Source organism: Lampetra fluviatilis, chromosome 51 (genome assembly GCF_964198595.1).
Source record: "Lampetra fluviatilis chromosome 51, kcLamFluv1.1, whole genome shotgun sequence".
Taxonomy (NCBI): domain Eukaryota; kingdom Metazoa; phylum Chordata; class Hyperoartia; order Petromyzontiformes; family Petromyzontidae; genus Lampetra; species Lampetra fluviatilis.
In genome coordinates, this window is record NC_136325.1 from 1,553,604 (window position 1) to 1,576,191 (window position 22,588).

Here is a 22,588-nt window from a genome sequence, read left to right on the forward strand (position 1 = left end):
GCACTGCTGTGGGTTGTCTTTGATCTTCCATTCATGACGATGTTGCGCATCGACCGGTTGCTAGTTCCATCAACGTCAAAGCCACGAGGTTGCGATGTTTGGGTCTCGAATGAAACGTTCATTCCAGACTTTCGCATTGCTCCACTCTGTTCGCCAGCGTTCTACCGGTTCTGGGTGGGCTCACAGAAGGGGACCCGGGACTTTAGAGTCGGAGGCGACGTGCATCGTTGAGGTCTTGGTCAACGGGTGACGGATACAAAGGACATTTACATTTTTCTGGTTAAGTCCCGTGAAGAAAATACTCCCCTCCACAGCCGTTCTCCAACACACGTGGCAACACTGCTCTGAGAGCTTTGCAAATGGACTTTCAAGAGCACAAGTGGGTAAGATTTTTGTTAAACGTCCCTCTAAAGTCGATCACAATCTACGATTTAGAAATTATACAGCACAAATCTGAAGACAGGTGAGAATGTCTGCAACACACAAGAGATCAATGTGCTCATATCAATCTTTATTTAAAGTAAATGCAAAGGTACCACGAAGTGCACGGTCATAGGCAGGTGTCGTCAGATGCGACGCTGCCAGGATGGAGCCGCAAACCGGAGGCCAACCGCCGCCACCCTCCCGCGTGTGCGAGCCGACAGCAGTCGACTACTCCTCGCGCGAGAGCAGACGGGAATGAGCCAAACACGTTTTTTAAAAATGTGTGCCACGCAACTAGACACAAAAGTAACAGCACGTCTCTTGGTATGCAACCGCAAATTGTTCGACCTCGTGTACGCAAATGGCGACCATTTGCGTTACATAGCGTGCGGTGTGGCGGCTCGTCGACTCTTCACTGCAGACGCGGGTCCCCGTCGCACCAGCGGGGTGTGAATGTCGTGACGTTTCATTCGGTGGCCATGGGGCGTTGCTTGATATCCAGTCGTGATGCGTGGTTTCGTGTCTGTATATGCACACTATTAAAGTTGGGCTCGAGATAAATATCAACAAAACAAAAGCCAAAAAAAAAACAAGTCTTGTACAAGTTTGCTAAACTGAAGAGATCTTGACAGGACACAACTGTAAATCACATCAGAGTTCATATACAAGGTTCTCTGGAAAAACCGAACCTATTAAATGAAAGCAATGTGCAGAAAGGATTCAGTTTTTACCGAGTACAGTGATACCTCGGTTCACGAACGCTTCGGTTCACGAACAACTTGGTTCACGAACAGAAAATTTCATAAAAATATGCTCCAGTTCACTAACTCCGCTTCGGTTCACGAACAGGAGCCGCGGCCATTTTTATGCTAATTCCAGGCTGTCACATGGTCGTGACTTCCTGTAGGAAGATCGTGGAGAGAAGCAGAGACACAGAAAGAAGTACTGTGAGTACTGTGAAGACACTTTCAGTGACTTTTTGATTTTTGGTGTGCTTTTTAGCACATACAATACTGTACTACTGTACTGTACAATACTGTACGTACTGTATTGTACAGTTCACCCGTTTGAGTGCTTACTTTCTCCCACCCGCCTCCATGCCAGAAGTCATCTCAAGCAAGGTTAGTGTTCTCTCTTTATACATTACTATACTGTACAGTACTACAGTAATGTGTATTGTCATTTGTTTCATATTTTTGTGCTTCAAAAACCAAAAAAAAAGGTCAGAACGGATTAACCGGATTTACATTGAACCCTATGGGAAAATGTGCCTCGGTTCACGACCAATTCAGTTCACGACCAGAGTCAGTTCACGAATTAAGTTCGTGAACCGAGGTATCACTGTATATTAACTGCTATAACACAGGGATCAGAAACGTGGACAACGACGTGACATAGAAAATGCAACAGATGCTGACAAGTACACGAATGGTGACGACGGACAAGACGGACGGAAAGGGGAGCACGTCAGTCGTCGTCATGTCGACCGCTGAGAGGCAAGTGCGCCTGGGCGGGGACGCGTCGCGACGAGGGAAGACGGCCGGCGGTCGAGACTGACGACGGAGGAGCAGCCAAGGAAGGGGGAAGCGCGCCCGGAACGGACAACCGCCGTGGAGATGGAGCAGTAATGTGACCGGCTTGCGCGCGTTTGAAAGTGCGCCCAACTGTCCAATTACGCTTGAATTGTTCCCATGTGTTGTACGTATGCCCATGAGCCTGCGATGCGGCAAATGTTTGCCTGCGAATGCACATTTGCCTTTTGTGTTGTTTCGCGTTGCGAGTGCTCTGCAAACACACGGTGATGCCCATGTGTACGTCTGCTCGTGGAAAGTCCCTCTGCTCCAATCATCGTCTCTGTAAAACACGTCTACAAAATGGAAATACCATTTTACCGAAGTGATTTTTGGAGACTAAACAATGAATAGAAAGTATACCAACCATTGAATGTGTTTAACATATATAATTAGATGCTTAGTTTTGTATAATGTTAAATATTAGGCATGTAACGATCCACCTATTAAAATCAATTCTTACACTCACAATACGTGCACCGAATCATGCGTGTAAGCATCAATTATATTTGCGTGTAAGCATCAATCGTGCAACTTACGTACAGATGTTAACGTTGAGGCTAATGGTGAGAACGACGAGACAAAAAAAACGAGAGACAATACGGATGAGAAAGTCAAAACGACACAACAAAGGACAGACGCTCTCGAAATTCAGCCGCGACAATCGTCGACAGCGGCTGCGGGCGGGCGGGCGGGGTGTGGATCGTTACAAGCCCCTTTAACTATCCGTGGCAACGAGCATCGTACAGGACGGGGCAGCGGGCAAGCCAACACGGCTCACTCCCGGCGCTCGCCGCATCAGAGCCCCGCTGCTCCTGCCGCCGGCGCCGCCGCCGCTTCCCCCGCCGCCGCCGCCGCCGATGGATTCGCGTTGCCCAGCAACCTCCTCCGCCCGGCCTCGTAGTCGTCCTCGTCTACGTTCACCAGCAGGCGGATGGCCTCGTGCCCCACGGCCTGCTTGAGCGAGTCAGTGATGAAGACGCCCTTGAGGGCCTCCAGAAGCGACCCGTTGAGATAGTCGCGCCAGAACGCGTCGAGGTACGTGAGGGCCGAGAACTTGATGTCGCAGATGATGGCGCCAAGGTCGCGCGACTTAAGCGTCGCGACGGCCTGCGAGAACCTCTCAAGCTGGCGCTCCAGAGGGTCGGGCTTGTTGGAGAAGACGCTCTCCTGCAACGCGGCGTCGTGGTGGCAGTACTCTGCGCGCACGCGCAAGCGAATGTCTGCCGCACACAACGCACGGCAATTTCAGCGACCGTTCAAATAAAACTCGGGAAAAACTATTTTTTTTACTTTGCCAGGTCTGGCCCCACTGAGCTACGTAGCTCTTTTGCAGAAGCAACCTGGCCATCACAAATTCTAGCTCAACAAGGTGTGTTATCATGTGGAAATTGATAGCAGCCAAATAAACGCGTGATGTTGATTCTAAATGTGAAGGGAAATAGCTGAGGACTCGAAGAAAAATCCACGCATCCACGGAGAGCATGCAAACTTCAAATATACAGCAGGCGTCAGGGTTGAAATCGAACCCACGACCTTCTGTATACCAGGCGAGGTACTTACCATCTCACCACTGCGGCACCCCTGTGATACACACTTAATCCGATTCATGATCGGTCTCCTGGGTTAGATCCTGTTAGTGTAATGTCAAATTTTAACAACCCTCCCCCACCTGACAGTCAATCAAATCAAGTTGTTATGTGATGGGGCAAATTTGACGATTGATTTGGTTTATCAGCAAAACTGCAGCAGTGTTGAAAAGCATGTACATATTTAGCTAGGTAGGTTTCGCTGGATATTAAATCCAGCATCATCACGGTGTTGACAAAGCTCAACTTTGGTGTGAATAAGCTTCCTGATCCAGGTTTTTAAGTAGGTGCCATGTCATCATCAGCACACCATGCACGTGAATTATGAAACATTGGTTGCGAAAGCTTGCGTATAAAATTACTCAATTAATCCCCTTTATTATTTTCCCCAATTTTATCCAGATTGTGCCCCAGGCATATCCCTGCAGATCTCCCTCATGTTGGAGAACGGTCCACGGAAGCGTATACCAGAGCTACCTCTGAGATTCCTTCTTCAAAGTAACCTCTGGGTCACGCACAGTACAGGGCAGAACTTCCAACCCATTTGGCACACGGGAGGGGTTTGTCAAGTGACAGTAAAGCCAATTTTTTTATTCTCAGAGAAGGAATTTATCCACTAAAATGTAGGACCAAATTTGGGTTTTTTTGTTCACTGACCGGGCTGCGATCATCAACTCCCGACACTTGAGAACCCAGTTGATTCACAGGCGGCTTTACATGGCATCGAACCCAGGACGGCAGCGGTGCCGGCTCTGCGTGGAATGTGGAATTTTCCTCCGCTAGCTCAGTGTAGACAAGGATCTCCCGGTGGTCGCGCATGTGTGTGCGCGTGTGTGCGCGTGTGTGCGCGTGTGCGCGCGTGTGCGCGCGTGTGAGCGCGTGTGTGAGCGCGTGTGTGAGCGCGTGTGTGAGCGCGTGTGTGAGCGCGTGTGTGAGCGCGTGTGTATGCGCGTGAGCGCGTGTGTGCGTAAGTCCGTCCGCACTCGGGAGCACACCATCGCTCCGACTTACCGCACGTGCGCTTCTCGGTGCCATCGGTGGCCTCTCTACCGGCCCTGCCATGCATCTGCATCCTGGGGAACCGGCTCGTACGCCTGCGCACACGCACGCCTGGCGCCGCGGCCATCGCACAACAAGCGCACCCCACCCCCCGCGTCAGCCTCGCCCTCCCCTCCATAAGCGCAACCCCCATCAAAGGCTGCTAGTGCAGCGGGGTCACGGAAATAACTTGTGGACAACCGTCAGCACGAGGAACGATATCAACTTTGTAGGCAACGGTTAACCGGTCATTCAACGCGGAGTGTACTTTATGCAGCACATTATTATCACCGGTCACTACATCGATGTAATAGAGGCAAGCCATGATGACCTGTCATCCCGATTGGAAGTTGCTGTCACTGTGGCCCACGAGGGGGAGCTGCGATGAGAACTGTTTAGATTATGGGAAACCAATTTTTATCGCAGGGGATGCTGTGGCAGTTGGCGGTGACGATTGCACTGAAGTTGCACTGGCAGATCGCGGCGGTCAGGGTTGCGGGAGACATTCTGCACTGCAAGCGGCATTCATAACGACAGCTTCCAAGGCCCAGAATTCACACAGCTGCTCCTCTGCAGGTTGGAGAAATTAACACAGTTCCCCATGCTGATAGGAATTCCACACTCTGCCACACATTATGGAATATCTCAGTCCTTGACATCATTGAGCGTTATAGAGATTGGACTCAAATAATGCAAAATTACTCGTAATGTAACAATAGGAGACACTTTGCCTTCAACCCGCAAGCAGCTATTTATGTTTCTGCCCAATGAAAGTGATCAAGCACGTACGTGATTAAGGACAAAAGGCACTCCCATTTGCTAATCTTCTGAGAAATCTACCGATCCAATTCACAATCCCATTATTTCCCAAACACGAGTTTTAATGCTACGTGACATCTAGAGTTGTCGGTGACAACGACCGTTTAAAAAAATAAATACATTTCTCACGTAATATTGTACAACAGTGGAGATCCTATCGAACCTTGCTCCTGTAATAGGAATGTTGAATTCCCATCACTGGTTCGGGGCTACAGACATGAGCCCCCAACCCCATTGCTTACTTGAGCAAGGAGACAACTCCTCCGACTCCGACTCGAGGCACCACGGTGGCTATGAGATGTTAACTCCCTCGCCTGGTATATAGGAGGCCGTGGGTTCGATCCCGACCCTGATGCCTGCTGTATATTTGGAGTTTGCATGTTCTCTCTCCCCGTGGTCGTGTGGATTTTTCTCCAGGTCCTTCGGTTTTTCCCTCCACATTTGGCTGCTATAAAATTCCACGTGATAAGCCACTGCGTTGAGTTATCATTTGTGGCCAGATCGCTCCTGAAAGAGAGCTATATAGCTCAATGGGTCTTACCTGGTAAAATACAAACATTAGTTTAGTTAAGACTCAACGAAGCTCAAGCCAACCCTAAGAGGATCAGTTCATTTCTGTCTCAGTTCGCTTGAACAAGACTTGTCAATCTGAAATTAGGGATTGTCAGGTTGCTTGAAACGTTAAACACTGCACTGGACATTCAATTAACGGGGTTTTTTTTCTTACAAATTACCCCTCAGGTTTAACTAAATTAATTGCGTGTCCAATTAGCTTCTGCAGTTTTTTGTACAATATGATTTAAACACTCATATTGACATCACAGGGCACTGAAAGGCGAGTGGAGGCGTGTAGGGGCTTATTCATGCTGTAAGCAACCATTAGCTTGCATTGGTGCAGAGGGTATGGTTTGAGACAGCATCATTACCCGTAAAAGTCCACCTGGAAGCACATTCATATTCATAAGCATTTATCTACTTATGCCTAGGAAGCAGTGCGTTGGCCACCTTTCACAAGCTTAGTTTAACAGGTAGGCTTTCGCGACCAATATCATGCATAAGAGGTTTTATAGGTTAGATTGTGTAAATATGTGTGTCGTTAAACCCGCCTGATGAAGTTAGTTGTAATCACTGCCGAAACGTCGTACTCAGATTGTCAATGTTGTGGCTTGGTTCTCCAACACACCAGCGTGCTGTACTAGTGACGAATTGGCATGTTCTATTTACATGACAACCCTTACTAGTTGGCTGTGTCGGGTGGTGGCGGGGTTAACGACACATTTATATATTTACGCGATATGACCCAAAAACCCTCTTATGGATTTCACAAGCTCATTAAAATTCATGACATGCGTTATGTCATATGCTTCGTCATGAAAATTAATGTCCATATTTATCATTTCCAATCATTTCCTCAGGCATCAGGAGGCAGTGTGCACGCACTGAGGAGCCAAAATACGGGAACATTATTCGGATAAAATTTTGTGTGCCACCCGTGTTCGGCTGCCTTGTTGCATCTGCCGCCCTGTGTTTACATGGGAAATCCATCTAAAAATAGCAATATTAGATTTTACAAATACAAGAGGTCAGAGGTTACCATTGGCTGAGTTATTCTCACCGACCCCGCCCCCTCACACAGCTCCACCCCCACCACGCGCCATTGGCTGAGGCGCATTTCCTGGTGCTGTCCACTGTGTGTGGTTGTGAGTCTCTCTGGCGAGTGGGGAATCAATGTCACCTCGTGGTACTTTTCTTGCCATTTCGACAACAAGGAGATGTTTTGTAAGGTTGTACGGGAAAATCCAATGAGCAAAGTGTCTGCGATCAATCAAGTGGTGGGCGTTCCTCGCCACGACTGTAACGTTCTGACCCACCTCGACTGGACATCTGTGAAAAAAAGCTTTAGAGCTCACCGGATTCCTCCAGTATAAATAAATACTATGATTCCGATTCTTACGACAGGCTTTAACAACACCGACCCCGCCCCCTCACACAGCTCATTTTTTAAAATAATTTTTAGTCACCACCTAGACAATAACCAGGCATTGATTTAACGCAAAACGAAAGAGGCAGCTCACCCCCGGACCAAAGTCAAGCAAACAAATCTATAAAAAAAAGTTTGTCCTGCTGAAACGAATCCCTGTTCGATTGTCAGTAAAAATGCAGACATTCAATCAGTTCCGACAATAGCTGTGAATCCAGGAAATAGGCGTCTGTGTTCTGGTGGCAGAAATGATTCGCACCGTATGTAGCCAACCGGGCTTATCGAAGATGATGAGGAAGGACAACAAACTAAACACAAAATGCAGTTCAAAAGAAATTAGTTTTCAATCTATATTTTAAAGTGCTTAGCTCCAGTGGCTCCCTAATATCGAACGAAAGAGTGTTCCAGATGGCCACAAAAGCGCATTTGAAAGCGCGCGATCCGGTGACGGCCTTTGTTCGATGGTTAGCCAAAAAGGGATCTGTGTTGAGAATTTGAACTTTACTTGAAGATAACTGCGGTTTTGGTAAAAGACCGAGGCTGACTGAGAAATGTGTCCAGGTTAGAACTACAGTGGAAAGGGCGGCCACCCTAATTGGCGGATCATTTGGATCTGTGAAACTTCAAAACCTGCTGGGCGGGGTGAGATGGGGCAAGTAGATAACGTGAACCCATCTGCAAGAAGCTTTACTTGGTATCTCCTCCTATGGTGTGGTCGCACTGGGAATGTGTGGCAAAGGATTAATGTCGAGTGTTTATAACGGTGTTAAACAGACAAGGCGATGATGGTGATTGCCGTGCAGCGAAGCGGGTAGTTGCGGTAACACTCAGCTTAAGGATACCGATGCCTCGTGGTGGACAGTTTTGCAAATTTGAGAACGGAATGGCAGAAAAAAAAATATTCTCTAGTAGCCACACACCACAGGCTGTGTGTAACACTGCCCTGGCAAGAGTTTTAAACTTTGTTGAGTTGAAATAAAAAAAAACTATTCCAATTCAAGTTGAAGTGCTCTCCTGCATTAGGTGACGTCACTATTCTATTTTCGTGTAAGGCAACATGTTCAGGAGCTAGATGCCAATGTTGAGGTCTGCTAGCCATGATGAGAGGGCTTCAGCAGAAATTTCGCGTAGTTTCCTCCTCTGTTGAAGGAGCGCAGATGATAGTGGATTACTGTATGGTCCATCGTTTGGGTTGTATGGCCACAATCATATTACCATGGTTTGTCATTAACTTTCCATCTATGCAGGTGATGGGCCCGTTGATGCGGTTGATGGTTACACCAGCGTCAATCAAGTGACATCGTGAAATGTGTGGCAGTGACATCACTGTGACACTACAATAAAGTGCTTGACCATGACATTAAAAAATGTTTTATCAACAAATTTGCATTTGCATGCTGGTGGGCATCCCAGGACAATGTGGCTTGGGCAGGTATCTACAAAAATCTGTTGTTCCCATTTTAAGTTAAACTCAAGGAACTGCATTGCGCATTGGCAGTGTCATTCAATGCACAAACCAGAAGTCGCCTCACAATGAACACAATCAACACACAACCTTCTACAGCAGACGTATTGTACCACAAAGCAACATCAATTGTCGGCTGAGACACATGTACGAGGTATGTAACATTTCTCCCCTACCAGTTTCAAAAGTGAACATATTTCAAGCGATGATTCTTTAATTGCCATTGTTGCGGCAAGTGTAGGCAACTACTGAGATGTGAATTGACGGATTCTGTTTCAACACAATGACTCATGCACAATTAAAACAATTATTGATTATTTTACGTCACACGCAATTTGACGCACGTGCTGTGCAGGGAAAGATTTAGCGATGTGGGTGAAGTTATGAATGTTTACACCCCTCATTGCTTTGGGTTTTCGCGGTCGGTGCAGTGCGATCTGCGAGTGGGTTTACCTGCACGAAGGTTACGGGAGGGCGGCAGCGGAGTCACAGGCTCCTCCTCGCGCGCCTCGGCCTGCTCCAAATACACTGCACACCGCACAGAGCGCCAGCGACACGCGCACCACCCATGCTTACAGGCGCAGCGCAGTGCGCAGAGAAGCGTGCAACGTGCGCTTACGGGGCGCTACTCAGCACACAGCTCTTCTCTTGTAGCCACACACCTAAGCTGCGAGGCTTGAGTGGTCCCACATGTTGACGTGTGGCTACATCTATGAGATGTAAAAGACTTTTAAAGTGACTTTCATCAACACTCCAGTGACTGTGGTGCATCTGCACCGTTTTTTTAATATTATTTAGTCTGTCCAATCCCCCCTGCCAATTTATTCCAACTGTGCTATCAGCGTCATGTCATGAGGCGAAGAATCCCTTCGCAAAATCTCACAAGTGAACCGGATGTGTTGTGTTTAACTGAAAGGACAGTTTGTGCTTATATCGGGTTGATCTTGTAAAAAAAAAGATGATTCTTCGTGCTTTGGTCTTATCGTCCGTTTTTTGTTAAAGTATCTTTCATGCTCTTTGTCAAGACATTTCAACAACAAGTATAACAGACGTTTAACTCTCCAGTAGAGATGTCACCAAGCATCTCCGAAATCACCCACAAGTACAACATTGTCACAAATCTGTTAAGTCTGCTGACTCCGTAACAAGACATTGTGTGGCGTCCCCCCTTCACTACTTCCACCACGTAACATCCATTTCACTTCAGGTGGAATGGTGGGTGGATAAATGGTGTACCCATTCAAATTGCTGCGTGGACATACGTGCACCACTGATGCAACTGCCATGCCAAGGAATCGAACGGGCTCCATCGGGCTTGCAAGTCCAGTGGTCTAAACCATTCTCACAACACTTTACATTAAACATGCCCTCTTTATAATTTTGATAGCCAAGTTTTGAATCTCAATAGTTTGTATTCTGACACTGTACGACAACTGCTCTTGCATTTGATGCCGATTTCACTTGCACTTCTTCTAGGCATTAATCCCAAGTGCCACTTGCAAGTTCAAGTTCATTTATTAGGTATTGCAAGAGCCATCAGGTCAATTGGCTCTGCTCTGCACTGCTGGAAGTAGCGGGTTGGGTCAGCCAGATTTGTGGTCTCATTTGGGCCAGCTTGAGGTTTATCTGGATTTTGACACAAACACGTCTTGATGGTGTTGTGATGTTCCTGTGTCTTAACTCTATACTGTAGGTTTGTGTCTATTTTCAGGCTATTTTTATTGGTCTCATCATGTCTGTCTTCTGGTTATAGTTTGGAGATGGGTTTGAGGCTCAAAGGCGGGGGGCTAACGCCGGGTCAGAGAGCAAGGCCGCATATCTGAAATTTTGAGTCCGGATCTGTGTTTCACAGCCGCCCACGATTAAACCGCGTTTTCCATTGTACCAACGACTGCGCACAATGCAACAAAATAACGTTTTGATTTTCTTTTCACTTAATTCCACCTTTTCAAAATTCACAAGTTGCTGAGCAGAGGCCAAAAGGCACACAATATCAGGTGGCCAGCAATAAACGCCACGATCAAAATTGTAATAAGAGCTGTTTCTTGAATTGACAAGGTTATAACAAATCCTTAAGAAGATAGACAAAGCGAGGGAATTTTGAGGTGGCGCAGTACGAGATAAGACGCAGAAAGAGAAGTGTTGTGACTTGCTTTACGGTAGTTGAACACAGCAGAGACAAAATATAGTCCCAGGTGAAACTAAACAGTCCTCGAAATGGGTGGAAGAATCAAAGTTCACGGACACGGCAATCACGGCAGCAATAGAGGAGTGAAAAGGAGGCGACTGACTTTGCTGCTGAGCCAAGGGACTGCAGGGAATCAGTGGGTGCTGGATCATCAAAAAAAATTATAAAGGAAAAAAAAACGTTGTTTTTTCATTTGATTGCGCCTGCAAATTGTTGAAGCTATCATTCTGCCGCTTGATGATTTCTGTGATGCTGCTTACAGATCAGCTACTCGTGAAAAAAATTACAGACTAAACCCACTTTATCATTCCGCTCTTCGATTTGCAGGACCCACCATTGCGACTTCTACTTAGAATCCACTTCCACATCACTTGATGCGAGAAGAAGTCTACATTGGGCCCTGTTCAGCCATAAAATCCTTAATTGGCAAATCTCCGCTATACATAGCTAATTCATGAACCCCAATGTCAAAGCCAAGAAACCTAAGACGTTCATCTAATTGTATTTTTAACTATCCTTAGACCAAGAGTTGGAATCGGTGATGGAGCCTTTGCCGTTAAAGCACAAACATTTGAGAACAGCAACCCTATTTCCTCCCTTAACATCGTAAATATTACTTCACAAAATATTTCGAAGCAGAAGATTAGCACTGGGTACAACCACATTTACAAAAGTGATTAGTAACCTTGATGATTGCCGTGTATCGATAGTTAAATTGTAATTTGCTATTTTATTGCGGTACTGCTGTGTTGTCTTGGTGTGCTTTGGGACTGTTTTGTAAAGTTTAGCTGCCTTGCTCCAAGCTTGCGTTTAGTGTTGAAAAAGCAGCAGGTTTTGCCTGGTAGGATCAGGATGGTTTAGTTGTATTTGTATGTGTTTGGGTTATTTGTTTACTTTATTGAACTGTGCACTCGTATCGTGTTGTTGTGTTGTTTGTTGCTGTAACGGTCTTACCCGCCCCTACTGGACATGTGTGGAAAAGAGCTTCATAGCTCATCGGATTTCTGCAGTTCAAAATCAGTCACCCTGACAGCTTCACGTTGAATTATAGCAAGTGAGTGTCAGGGAAAGATCTGGGTTGCTCCACCCCAGACACCCCCGTATTTCTCCCCGACTGTCACATTCACGATGTCTCGGTATAGCCTCCACCACGTCGGTTGTGTCCTCCACTCTGGCCAATATCTCCCGTGTCCCCTTGTCACCATTCCTTTGTGCGTCCTCCCTCTTCCCCACAATGGCCGTGTCAACGTGTCCCAGCCAATATCTTCTGCACCCTGGTGGTACCAATGCGTGTCCCATGCCACGTCGAACCACATCGATCCATGTCCCCCCACACCTTTGTCACGTCACCTGTCTCCATGTCCTCCTGTCCCGCTGTCCACGCGCTTGTCCCCATGTGTCCTCCCCACATCGCCATGTCCCCCCCAGGTCTCCGTGTCTCCCAGGTCCCCGCGTGTCTCCGTGTCCCCATGCCCCCCCCCAACCATGTCCCCGTGTCCCCCCATATCCCCGTGTCCCCCCCCCCCCGTGTCCCCCCATATCCCCGTGTCCCCCACGTCCCCGTGCCCCCGCCCCCCCGTGTCCCCAGGTCCTCATATCCCCCACGTCCCAGTGTCCCCCCATGTCCCCATGTCTCCCACGTCCTCGTGTGTCCCCCCCCCCACCATGTCCCCGTGTCCCCAGGTCCCCGTGCCCCCCGCCCCCCCCGTGTCCCCCCACGTCCCCGTGTCCCCGTGTCCCCCCCCCCCGCCATGTCCCCGTGCAGGCCCCGTACCCTGCGCGCTCGCCCCGTACGAGCCCCCCGCGGCTCTGTGCGCCAGGTCGAGTCTGTTGGCCGCTCGCAGAATCCTCCGGAGGGCGCGGGGCTCCCCCTCGCCCAGGCGCCCGGCCCGGGCCAGCGCCAACAGCGCCTCCTCGCCGCTCCAGCCGCTCCAGCCGCTGCTGCCGCTGCCGCCCCCCGGGTTCCCCCCCCAGCAGCCGCCGCCGTCGTCGTCGTCTCCTCCTCCTCGGCCGGCGGCGGCTGCGGGTCCAGCCCCGAGCTCGGCGGGGAAGCGCTCCCGGAGCGCCGCCACGTCCTGGCGGGACAGGCGGCCGCCCAGGGAGCGCAGCGAGCCCAGCGGGGAGCAGAGGCCGAGACGCCGCGCAGACGACTCCTCGGGCCACGGGGGGGTGGGCGGCGATGAGGCGGAGGAGGTTGAGGTGGTTGACGATGAGGAGGAGGAGGCCGAGGCCATCTTCTGCGAGGAGGACACGGGTCCCGGACTTCCTCGGGGTCGTCGGGGGCCGGGCGGGGGAGGAAGCTGCTGGGGAGGAGGAGGAGGGGCGGTGGCGGGGGGGGACGAGGAGACGAAGAAGAGACGATGAGGCGGTGGACGAGGAAGGAAGGAAGAGCGAGTTGATGAGCGAGCAGGGGGAGATGTAAGAAGATGCGACGATGCGAGCAGCGACGAGGGGGTAGGGGGGGAGATGACGTGGAGAGACGACAGCTGAGGGAGGTGCGAGGCCTGGCAAGGAGAGGGAGGATGAAGTCGGGGGAGGAGGATATCGGAAGAGAATTGGCGTTGTGGGCAGGAGGAAGGGGCGCTTGTGTCGAGTCGCGAGTCGGCTCCGTGTGGCTACGGGTGTTGTTGTTGTGGCTGTTGTTGTCACTGCCTGTGCCAGTTACTGTGCCGCTTGTGTTGGTGTCATTGTTAGTTGTGCGGCGCTCGCTAACAGCACTTGCCCCAAAGGGATGTTATGCCTATACGGAGGATCGTCGTCTTTGTGTGTTACTGTGTGGTTTGTTAGTGTGTGGGTTGTGGGTGTGTGGGTTGTTAGTGTGTTACTGTGTGGTGTGTGTTACTGTGTGTGTGTTACTGTGTGGTGTGTGTGTGTGTTACTGTGTGGTGTGTTACTGTCTGTGTGTGTTACTGTCTGTGTGTGTTACTGTGTGTTGTGTGTTACTGTGTGGTGTGTGTTACTGTGTGTATGTCTTACTATGTGTGTTACTGTGTGGTGTGTGTGTTACTGTGTGGTGTGTGTGTGTTACTGTGTGGTGTGTGTGTGTTACTGTGTGGTGTGTGTTACTGTGTGGTGTGTGTTACTGTGTGGTGTGTGTGTGTGTTACTGTGTGGTGTGTGTGTTACTGTGTGTGTTACTGTGTGTTACTGTGTGTGTGTTACTGTGTGTGTGTTACTGTGGTGTGTGTGTGTGTTACTGTGTGTGTGTGTTACTGTGGTGTGTGTTACTGTGGTGTGTGTTACTGTGTGTGTGTTACTGTGTGTGTTACTGTGGTGTGTGTGTTACTGTGTGGTGTGTGTTACTGTGTGGTGTGTGTGAGTTACTGTGGTGTGAGTGTTTGTGGTGTGTCGTCTAAGATGTGCAGTATATTGTTTGTAGTGCAGTCTGCGAAGATAGTGTCGAGTACTTGTGTAGTGTGATGTCACGTAGCTACTGTCGTATGTGAAGTATATTCTTGTGTGATACTCTGCAGTGTGTCCAGGTATGAGTAGTATCGTCTTGCAGTGTGTCTGCTGTGCTATGTCGTGTGGTGCCTGCCAGGCTACTTAGCTGTGTTTGGGGTGTAGTATATATGTATGAATAGTTTGTAAGTGTAAGCAGTTGTTATTCTAAGCATGTACGTGCAGCATTTACTGCGTATACCGCACGTGTGCCCCCAATGTGTGTGCACGCGGTGGTTTATTTACCGAAATATAACTGCGGGGTCCAATACATTGGGGACGTTAAAGACCCCACGACGTCATTGCTGTGGCGGCTACCAGAATAAAGTCCCAAAAAAATGTTGTTTGTGCCAAAATGTCTCAAATGCCACCGCCAATTACTCAATTGCTGACCCACAAATGTCCCAGGTAACCCTGACAAAAGGGGAGACCTTATACTCCATCCTCGCCTCGTGAATTATCCTCACCTGGTTAAACAAAAACAACTCGAAAACTTACTCTCAATGCGGTGTGCGTCGTACGTTCATGCGAATGTACGCAAGTGCATGCCACGTATTTGGTATGTGTGTGTATAGTATTTAGAATTAAATTAACGTAGAGGCTGAACTGTACAATCTGTATTTTATGTGCAGTTTGTGTGTAATGGCGTTCTTAGTTTACAGTGTGGGTAATATACACTGTAATATAGATTGTTGAATGCCTCGTGTGTGCAGTGTATTATACGTATAGTGTACTGTGTGTGTAGTATGAGAGTAATGTAAGATCCTAAATATTCGGAAGATATCGTGTAGCAAGTGTACGGATGTGTGTATTATAGAATGTATGGAGGCATGCCTTGTGTGTGCACGATGAGTGTATTAAGAGTGTGATGTGAATTGTATAGAGTGCACCTGTGTAGTATGTACGGCCTGTGTGTAATAGATTTGTGTACATGTAGAATACCTCCTGCGTGTGTAGTGTATATAATGTACAGTGGGGTGATTGTGTATGTGTACAGTGCGTGGTGCTTGAGTGGTGTGTGTGTGTAGTTTCGACTAGATTACCTCGTGTGATTGAAGGTCCGTGGTGTGTATTGCGTGGCGCTTGAGTCGTGTATTTAGTGACTAATGTGGACTACCTCGTGTGATTGAGGGCGAGTGGAGTGTATTGTGTGCAGTGCTTGAGTAGTGTGTGTGGTATAGACGGCGTGTGCGCGGGGTGAGTGTGATGAGGGTGAGTGAGGGCGAGTGTGGTGGGTGAGGGTGAGTGTGGGCGAGTGTGGTGGGTGAGTGTGGTGAGTGTGCTCCGGGTGAGTGAGGGTGAATGTGGTGGGTGAGTGTGGTGGATCAGGGTGAGTGTGGTGGGTGAGGGCGAGTGTGCTAAGGGTGAGTGAGATGAGGGTGAGTGCTAAGGGTGAGGGTGGGTGAGTGTGCTGGGGGTGAGTGTGCTAAGGGTGAGTGTGGTGGGTGAGGGTGAGTGTGATGAGTGAGTGGTGGGTGAGGGCGAGTGTAGTGAGTGTGCTAAGGGTGAGTGGAGTGAAGTGAGTGTGGTGGGTGAGGGTGAGTGAGTGTGGTGGATGAGGGTGGACACGCGAGCTCGCTCTCGGCTGTTTACTCGGCACGTGCCGGCGCTTCCGCTTGCCCCGTGACGTCACTGCCGGTTATTTAATCGTGACGTCACCCGTCGCTCCCAATATTATTTCGTGTGGTTGACGTCACTGCTCTCATCCGGGCTCTCGCGGCGAGGATTTTGAACGTCACATCCGGGTGACGTCGGCGAATGGTTGCTGACGCGTGACGTCACTGCCGCCCCTTGGCGACGGCGTCGCTGGCCTGCCTCCGGCGTGAGTGACGTCATCGGTACGCGCGCACTCGTAGTCACGTGACACGCTGATGCGTGACGTCACTGCCGCCCCTTGGCGACGGCGTCGCTGACCTGCCTCTGGCGTGAGTGACGTCATCGGGACGCGCACACTCGTAGTCACGTGATTCGCTGATGCGTGACGTCACTGCCGCCCCTTGGCGGCGGTGTCACTGGCCTGCCTCCGGCGTGAGTGACGTCATCGGGACGCGCGCACTCGTAGTCACGTGACTCGTGAAGCGCGAGCGGCTCGCGCGCGGTTTGACCTCGAGCAGCCAGCGCCACGTGACCCCGAGCAGCCCTACGTGACCCCGAGCAGTCCCACGTGACCCCGAGCAGCCCCACGTGAGCCCGAGCAGCCCCACGTGACCCCGAGGAGCCACGACGTGACCCCGGCGGACATGGCGGTCGCGTGGAGCTGCGCGTCGCGGCTGCTGCGCGGAGCCTCGCGCCACCTCCACCCCGCGTGAGACGCGGCGCGGACGGGCGTGACAGCAGGAGGCCGGCCCGCACGGCCCTCTGGCCAGGGTCACAGCTGGGTTCAGAACATATCTAGGATCAGACCCTGGGGTTCCTACAGCCCTGGATTTAGAACAGCCGGGTTCGGATGAGCCTTAAGTTCAGAACAGCCGGGTTCGGGTCATCGCTGGGTTCAGAACTGGGCTCGGATCAGGCCTGTCCTGTGCAGCACCCTTGTACATCTACTATTAAAGTTATTTCTGCTCACACGGAGCTGGGCATTACACAGTTCTGCCAATGCGCGTGTTGTCTTAACGTGGCCGCTGTTGCCGATAGAGATGCGAGTCGTGTTGTTTTTCAAGGCACCGAGTCTGGGCGTTAATTATTCTCCTCCACACATCAGTCCATGATTATCGGTGATGCAGTGAAGTCACCTGACAGATTCATAATGCAGTTATTGGGCCACAGAAAATAGAGGGGGAGAATTGTTGGAGCATGGGGCGGTGCTCACGTTAATTGGCAGCCCTGAGCTAATACGATATAATTCCACATTCCTATGGCGGGGCAAATACTGGAATGGCTGTTTGACACCATTACCCGTGTGCGTGCGTGTGAACTCTGTTCCACCAGGCCTGGCTGTGCCACGCTGCACACAGCAGAGCAGCGGCCCGGCCTCCTGGCGTTGGTCAGCGCGGCCCTGCCGATGCGGTGAGTCACTGAACAGTTCGCCTAAAGCAAACTAACATCATGACCACAATCACCACATGCATATACACACACCCAGAGGAGGAACTAACTCGAGGTGGGGCGACTTTGACTCTTCAGTGCTGAACGTATTGCCGGCTACGTACACATTTGCCCCATACCCAGTTTTCTTCCAGACTGTTCATGTTGTGATGTCATGGGGCAACGAATCCATTCCGATCACTCGGAGAGCAGAACACAGCCCTTTGTGTTCGAGAACCAGCCCACAGAAGCGGAAGTCAATAGAGCTACCTCTTGAGGTCCCTTCAAGTGACATCTGATCCGCAACACGAGCGGCACCACTCGCCCACCCACCCTGCTGCAGAGTTACGTTCATTGCATGATGGTCAAACTGATATTTTTACTTCTCAGAGTTTTGGAATTTTGTCAATTTACGTGCAGAACCAAATTTAATTGGATGCTTTTTGTGCAGTCATTGGTATCAGACTGAGATCGTCAACTTCACTCAACTTGACAACCTAGTTTTATTCACAGGCAGTTGGCTTGATATGAACCCACGACCTCACTGGTATCAGCTGAGCGCAGAACCTCTGAGCCGCCCAGTCACCCCGTTTGCCAGCTGTTCCTGATGCCGTGCCACTGTGCTGTCTGCCACGTGAGGACAAAGTCTGTTGCCAGTTAAGGGCCCCTCGCCGCATCGTGATGATACAAAAAAATTGTTGAACAAAAGGTAAATACTGGACACAACATTTTACCTTTCACCCTAATCTCAGAAGTTAAGCAGAGTTTCAGCCTGGTTTAGTGTTTGGAAAAGAGACTTCCCCTAACACCGCCTGTTGTAGATACGGAGGTGCGGGATGGCCAGGAGATGGCAGCACTGCGTTTGGGTTGCAAATACAGATTGTGCAGATGTTTAAAGGCATTGGGTAGCTCTGTATGGTAGGTTATGTACACTGACTAGAAACTCTCACTGATCGGTGTTGCGAGGCATGTGGTCAAATAACCTCTGAGAATGAATGACAATGCACAGGGAGGCTGTCATGCCAGGGGAATGAAGGGGCGTTGTTGCAGTTATTGGCTGGATACAGGGAGATGATCGCTGCCATGAAACTTCACGGTAAGGGCGAGGCAAAGTGTCTGCCTGCTCAAACAAACAATTGGGCGGTGTTTATCATCAATGTTGGGCGTGAGTGGTGGAAATTCCACATCCCATGGTCACTGGACATCATCATCTGTAATAAATTCACTGCTAGATGGTAAAAGATTGCTGTTTGAGAATTTACTTAAATTCAGTATATTCAGCCATAAAATGTGTACCTGGTACGATGTGTAAAGTCGTGGTCGTGGTCCTGGCCACCCCACCCTTCATGGGCTGGGAAGCTAAAACACAGCAAGTTGGCACAGCAGGGGGCACAGGTGGTGCATCTGCCAGTCAACCCATGGCATCCGAGTCTGTCCCATGACCTCCTGCCAGCGGGAGTTCCACACGTCACCAGGCCTTAAAATGCACATAGCCTGGCACAAGCACCGTGAGGTCACCCCCACTCAGTGCGAATGGCGGTTGTTGTTGCTGTCCGCGTGTGTGGCCGTGTGTCCATGTTTGCGTCTGTGCAGGGCAGAACCAAAGAAGAAGAAGAAAGCTGACCCGAGACGAGAGCAGCTGGTCAAGGAGCGACTCAAAAAGAAGCTGAAGCGCATGGAGAAGGTCCCAGCCGAGCTGATCCCTGTGATGGACTTTGTAACCCCGAGCAAGTACCTGGACGAGACGAGGTGCTTCCCGTGTGCAAACTGCAGAGTGTGTACGGCGTGTCAACGACGCGTGGAGAATGTCCGACGGCCTCACATTGAATCCGTTTCCAGTGAACGTTTTTGCTTTGAATAGGTGCGGTTTGAGTAAAATGTTTCAAGTGGTGAGTGCTGATTAAGTGTGGGGAGTACTGATGTGGCATGATTGCACGATTGGGAACATGCAACCCAAACTATGGACCATGTATTAAACCACTATAGTCTGCGCTGCTTCAACATGAAAAAAGAGCAAAATGAAGCAAACTCACTCTGCCGTAGCCCTCTTGTGGTGGCCAGCAGCAGATCTCAACACTGGCATCTGACTCGTGAAGAACATTGCTTCTATACGCAAGAATATAATAATGTTTTGAGTGCGAATGGTGAGTTATAATGGTGAGTGGTTTGGTGAGTGGTGGTAAGTGCTAATGGTAATCAGTGTGGTAAGTGGTGGTGAGCGCTCATGGTGAGCGGTATGTGGCGAGTGCTAACGGAGAGTGGTGTGTGGCGAACAGTGGTGAGTACTAATGGTAAGCGGTGTGGTGAGTGCGAATGGTAGGCGATATGTGGCGAGTGCTAACGGTGAGTGTTGTGTGGTGGCGAGCGGTGGTGAGTACTAACGGTGAGTGTTGTGTGGTGGCGAGCGCGAATGGTCAGCGGTGTGTGGCGAGCGCTAAAGGCGAATCGGTGTGCGCGCTGCAGGCGGCGAGAGAATCCGAGCCTGAGCCCCGAGGAGACGGAGCGCCGGGCGCTGCTGGGGAAGGCATGGTCGCGCTACAAAGCGGCGCAGCATCGCGCCGAAATGGCACAGATCGCGCGCGTGCGCGAGAGCCAGCGGCGCGCGCTGCTCGAGCTGCAGCTCGAGTCGCCGCAGCTCTACGAAGCAGCGGTGGCGCGTGACCCTGCGCTCTTCCCCCTGCACCGAGATGGGCCCACGTACACCCCCGCCATCCACGCGTACATGGCGCCCGACGGGAAATACGTGGACACCACGCCGCGTTACGTGCAGATGTGAACCCCCGCCACCAGCACAGTCGCGTACCTGGAGGCTGGCGGGTGATGCCACCCCCCCTCCCCCCCCTACACTGTGAGCGGCACACGCACGCATTACCATTAGAGGTTTTTTTGGATTGAATGGCGTAGATATAACTGTCATTAAACCCGCCACTACCCGACACAGCCAATTAGTAAGGTTTGTCACGTAAACAAAACCTGCCAATTAGTTACTAGTTCAGCACACCGGTGTGTTGGAAAGTAAAGCCACAACATTTACAATTCGAGTACGACGTTTTGCCGGTAATTACAACCAGCCTCATCAGATGTGTTAAAACTCATTACCGTGTGCCGGTGCAATTCTCTTGTTTTAAATATATTGTGTATGTATTCAGAGACTCGTGCGTCTTATTTCTGAAGTTAATATTTGTAGACATGCATATTTAATTCACTACTATTGGCGTAATGATACATTGAGCAATATAAAATACTCAACACGTTCGTCAACAACACTGCCATCAAAGGAAATATACAACCAGTGACGTTTTGATAAATGGCCCTTTCACAGCACGTTCCGTGGAGACAGGCTGTCACAAATTACATATTCAACACGGTCACAGGTGTAGACTAAAGAGGCCCAGATCCGCCTGATAAAATGTATCTTACACCATTGGTACCTCATTTGCCAGTAAAAAATGATGAAAATTTTTTTACCCTTTTATCTGTCAACAAAACTGACACCTTTTTTTACGAGGAATCATGTTTGCATAGACCACAATACCTACAGTCATAATGCAAACAAAAACATAACTGATAATGTATGCACTGTCCTTGAAGTTGATTGGTCCTTCCAGATAAAAGGGTAAAAAAACAATTATCAAAATGTATCTTATTTAAATAGTTTTCTTTCCAATAGTTTGAAAATTGTGAAATGACCACAATATGGGTGACACAATTTGATAGATAACTATCAAGGAGGTAATAGGCGCAGTGTAACATGGCAGATGCGGATACCTGATGCACAAATAGAAAATTATCCCAGTGTGCAACCGTGGTCATCCAGAACAGGCGATACAACATATAACGGCGCAATGCCCGATTCACAAATAAAAAGGCACCACAGCGATGCACTCCGCTGCTCCTGACGCGGTTATCTGGCTTGACTATCTGAATGTGAAATTGTAGTTGTTGCTCTGCATCTACATCAGTCATATGAAATAAGAAAAGTCACATTGATAGAAAGGTTATTGCCCTCAAGTCGAGGATATGGGTCTCTTGCGAGTCCAGCATCATCGGGCAATTTGCCAGAATGGCGAATTGCCCGATGATGCTGGATGCAATTAGCAGCGAAACGTCGTACTCAAATTGTAAATTGTTGTGGTTTCACGCTTCAACACACCGGTGGGCTAAAGCAGTGAACTATTTGTCTTTTGTCAACGTGACACTTTTTTTACTGATTGGCCGTGTCGGGTGGTGGAGGGTTACGACACATTTATAAATAACGCGATCTAAACCCAAAAACGTTGATTATGAACTTTAAACTTGTCTGCAACAGTTGGCCTGTGGCTACATTTGCAGTACTAAATGTAGGACTGCCCACACTTGATTATCTGCCTTCATTTCCTTAAATCAACAGCAATGTATTACCTTTGCAGGCCCCACCTCCCACTTTAGGTCCCTGCTCCTAAGACCCCGTCTCTTCCTGAGCAGGTTCCAGTCCTTTAATTCTGTGCCTTTTCCTGTTTAGGCACCACCCCTTTCCTCTAGACATGGGGTTTAGCATGGGGGCAGGGAGTGTGCATGCAAAGCAGTAGGCAGTGGTGGCTGGCGACAATAGGAGTAACTGCACGACAAAATCCCTTGGATCAATAAAATAATTACACCACAAACAGGACTGATGCTTATAGAATCTTTATTTTCTCACTAGGAGGTCCGATTTGTAATACCGGTGAACCCAGAAGCCAGACGATTAGAGAAGAGGCCAAGAAAGCACCACCTCAACCATCTCCACTACCACCATGAGATCAACCACAACTTGACTGTCAACAAGCACCACACATCCTCAACCATGCTCACAACCACTTCAACCACCATTAACTCAACCATCACCACCAATTCAATCAACCAAGGGTACCATATCTTCAAAGCAGTATAGGCTATTATCGTTTGAAAGTGTCAGCAGTAATACGGGGACTATTATCACCATCACACACCGGCTGTCCTCATGAAGCAACTACAGATTGAGAGAGACACGGCTCGGTGTGAGTGAGCAGGTGGGCGAGCGCTTGTGTGTGTG

The 22,588-nt window shown here is 49.6% G+C and overlaps 2 protein-coding genes across 5 annotated transcripts; one reads left to right on the top strand and one right to left on the bottom strand.

The window, feature by feature from the left end:
- Nucleotides 1–490: 490 nt before the first annotated feature.
- Nucleotides 491–16,151, bottom strand: LOC144948851 (uncharacterized). 3 transcript variants are annotated; one of them, XM_078878506.1, is made up of 5 exons: nucleotides 16,108–16,151; nucleotides 12,849–13,374; nucleotides 9,340–9,414; nucleotides 4,595–4,693; nucleotides 491–3,217 (listed from the first exon to the last, which is right to left on the bottom strand). In XM_078878506.1, the coding sequence occupies exons 2-5, from the start codon at nucleotides 13,306–13,308 to the stop codon at nucleotides 2,793–2,795; spliced, it is 1,059 nt and encodes a 352-aa protein (XP_078734632.1). In that variant the 5' UTR covers nucleotides 13,309–13,374; nucleotides 16,108–16,151; the 3' UTR covers nucleotides 491–2,792. The 3 variants fall into 3 exon arrangements, with proteins under 3 accessions (XP_078734632.1, XP_078734633.1, XP_078734630.1); XM_078878507.1 differs by having other exon boundaries at nucleotides 16,119–16,145; XM_078878504.1 differs by having other exon boundaries at nucleotides 15,558–16,135.
- On the top strand, nucleotides 13,401–22,169 carry MRPL40 (mitochondrial ribosomal protein L40). Of its 2 annotated transcripts, none has more exons than XM_078878509.1 (4): nucleotides 13,401–13,492; nucleotides 17,443–17,520; nucleotides 19,132–19,287; nucleotides 20,002–22,169. In XM_078878509.1, the coding sequence occupies exons 1-4, from the start codon at nucleotides 13,473–13,475 to the stop codon at nucleotides 20,312–20,314; spliced, it is 567 nt and encodes a 188-aa protein (XP_078734635.1). In that variant the 5' UTR covers nucleotides 13,401–13,472; the 3' UTR covers nucleotides 20,315–22,169. The 2 variants fall into 2 exon arrangements, with proteins under 2 accessions (XP_078734635.1, XP_078734634.1); XM_078878508.1 differs by lacking the exon at nucleotides 13,401–13,492 and adding an exon at nucleotides 16,536–16,819.
- The last annotated feature ends 419 nt before the right edge of the window (nucleotides 22,170–22,588 follow it).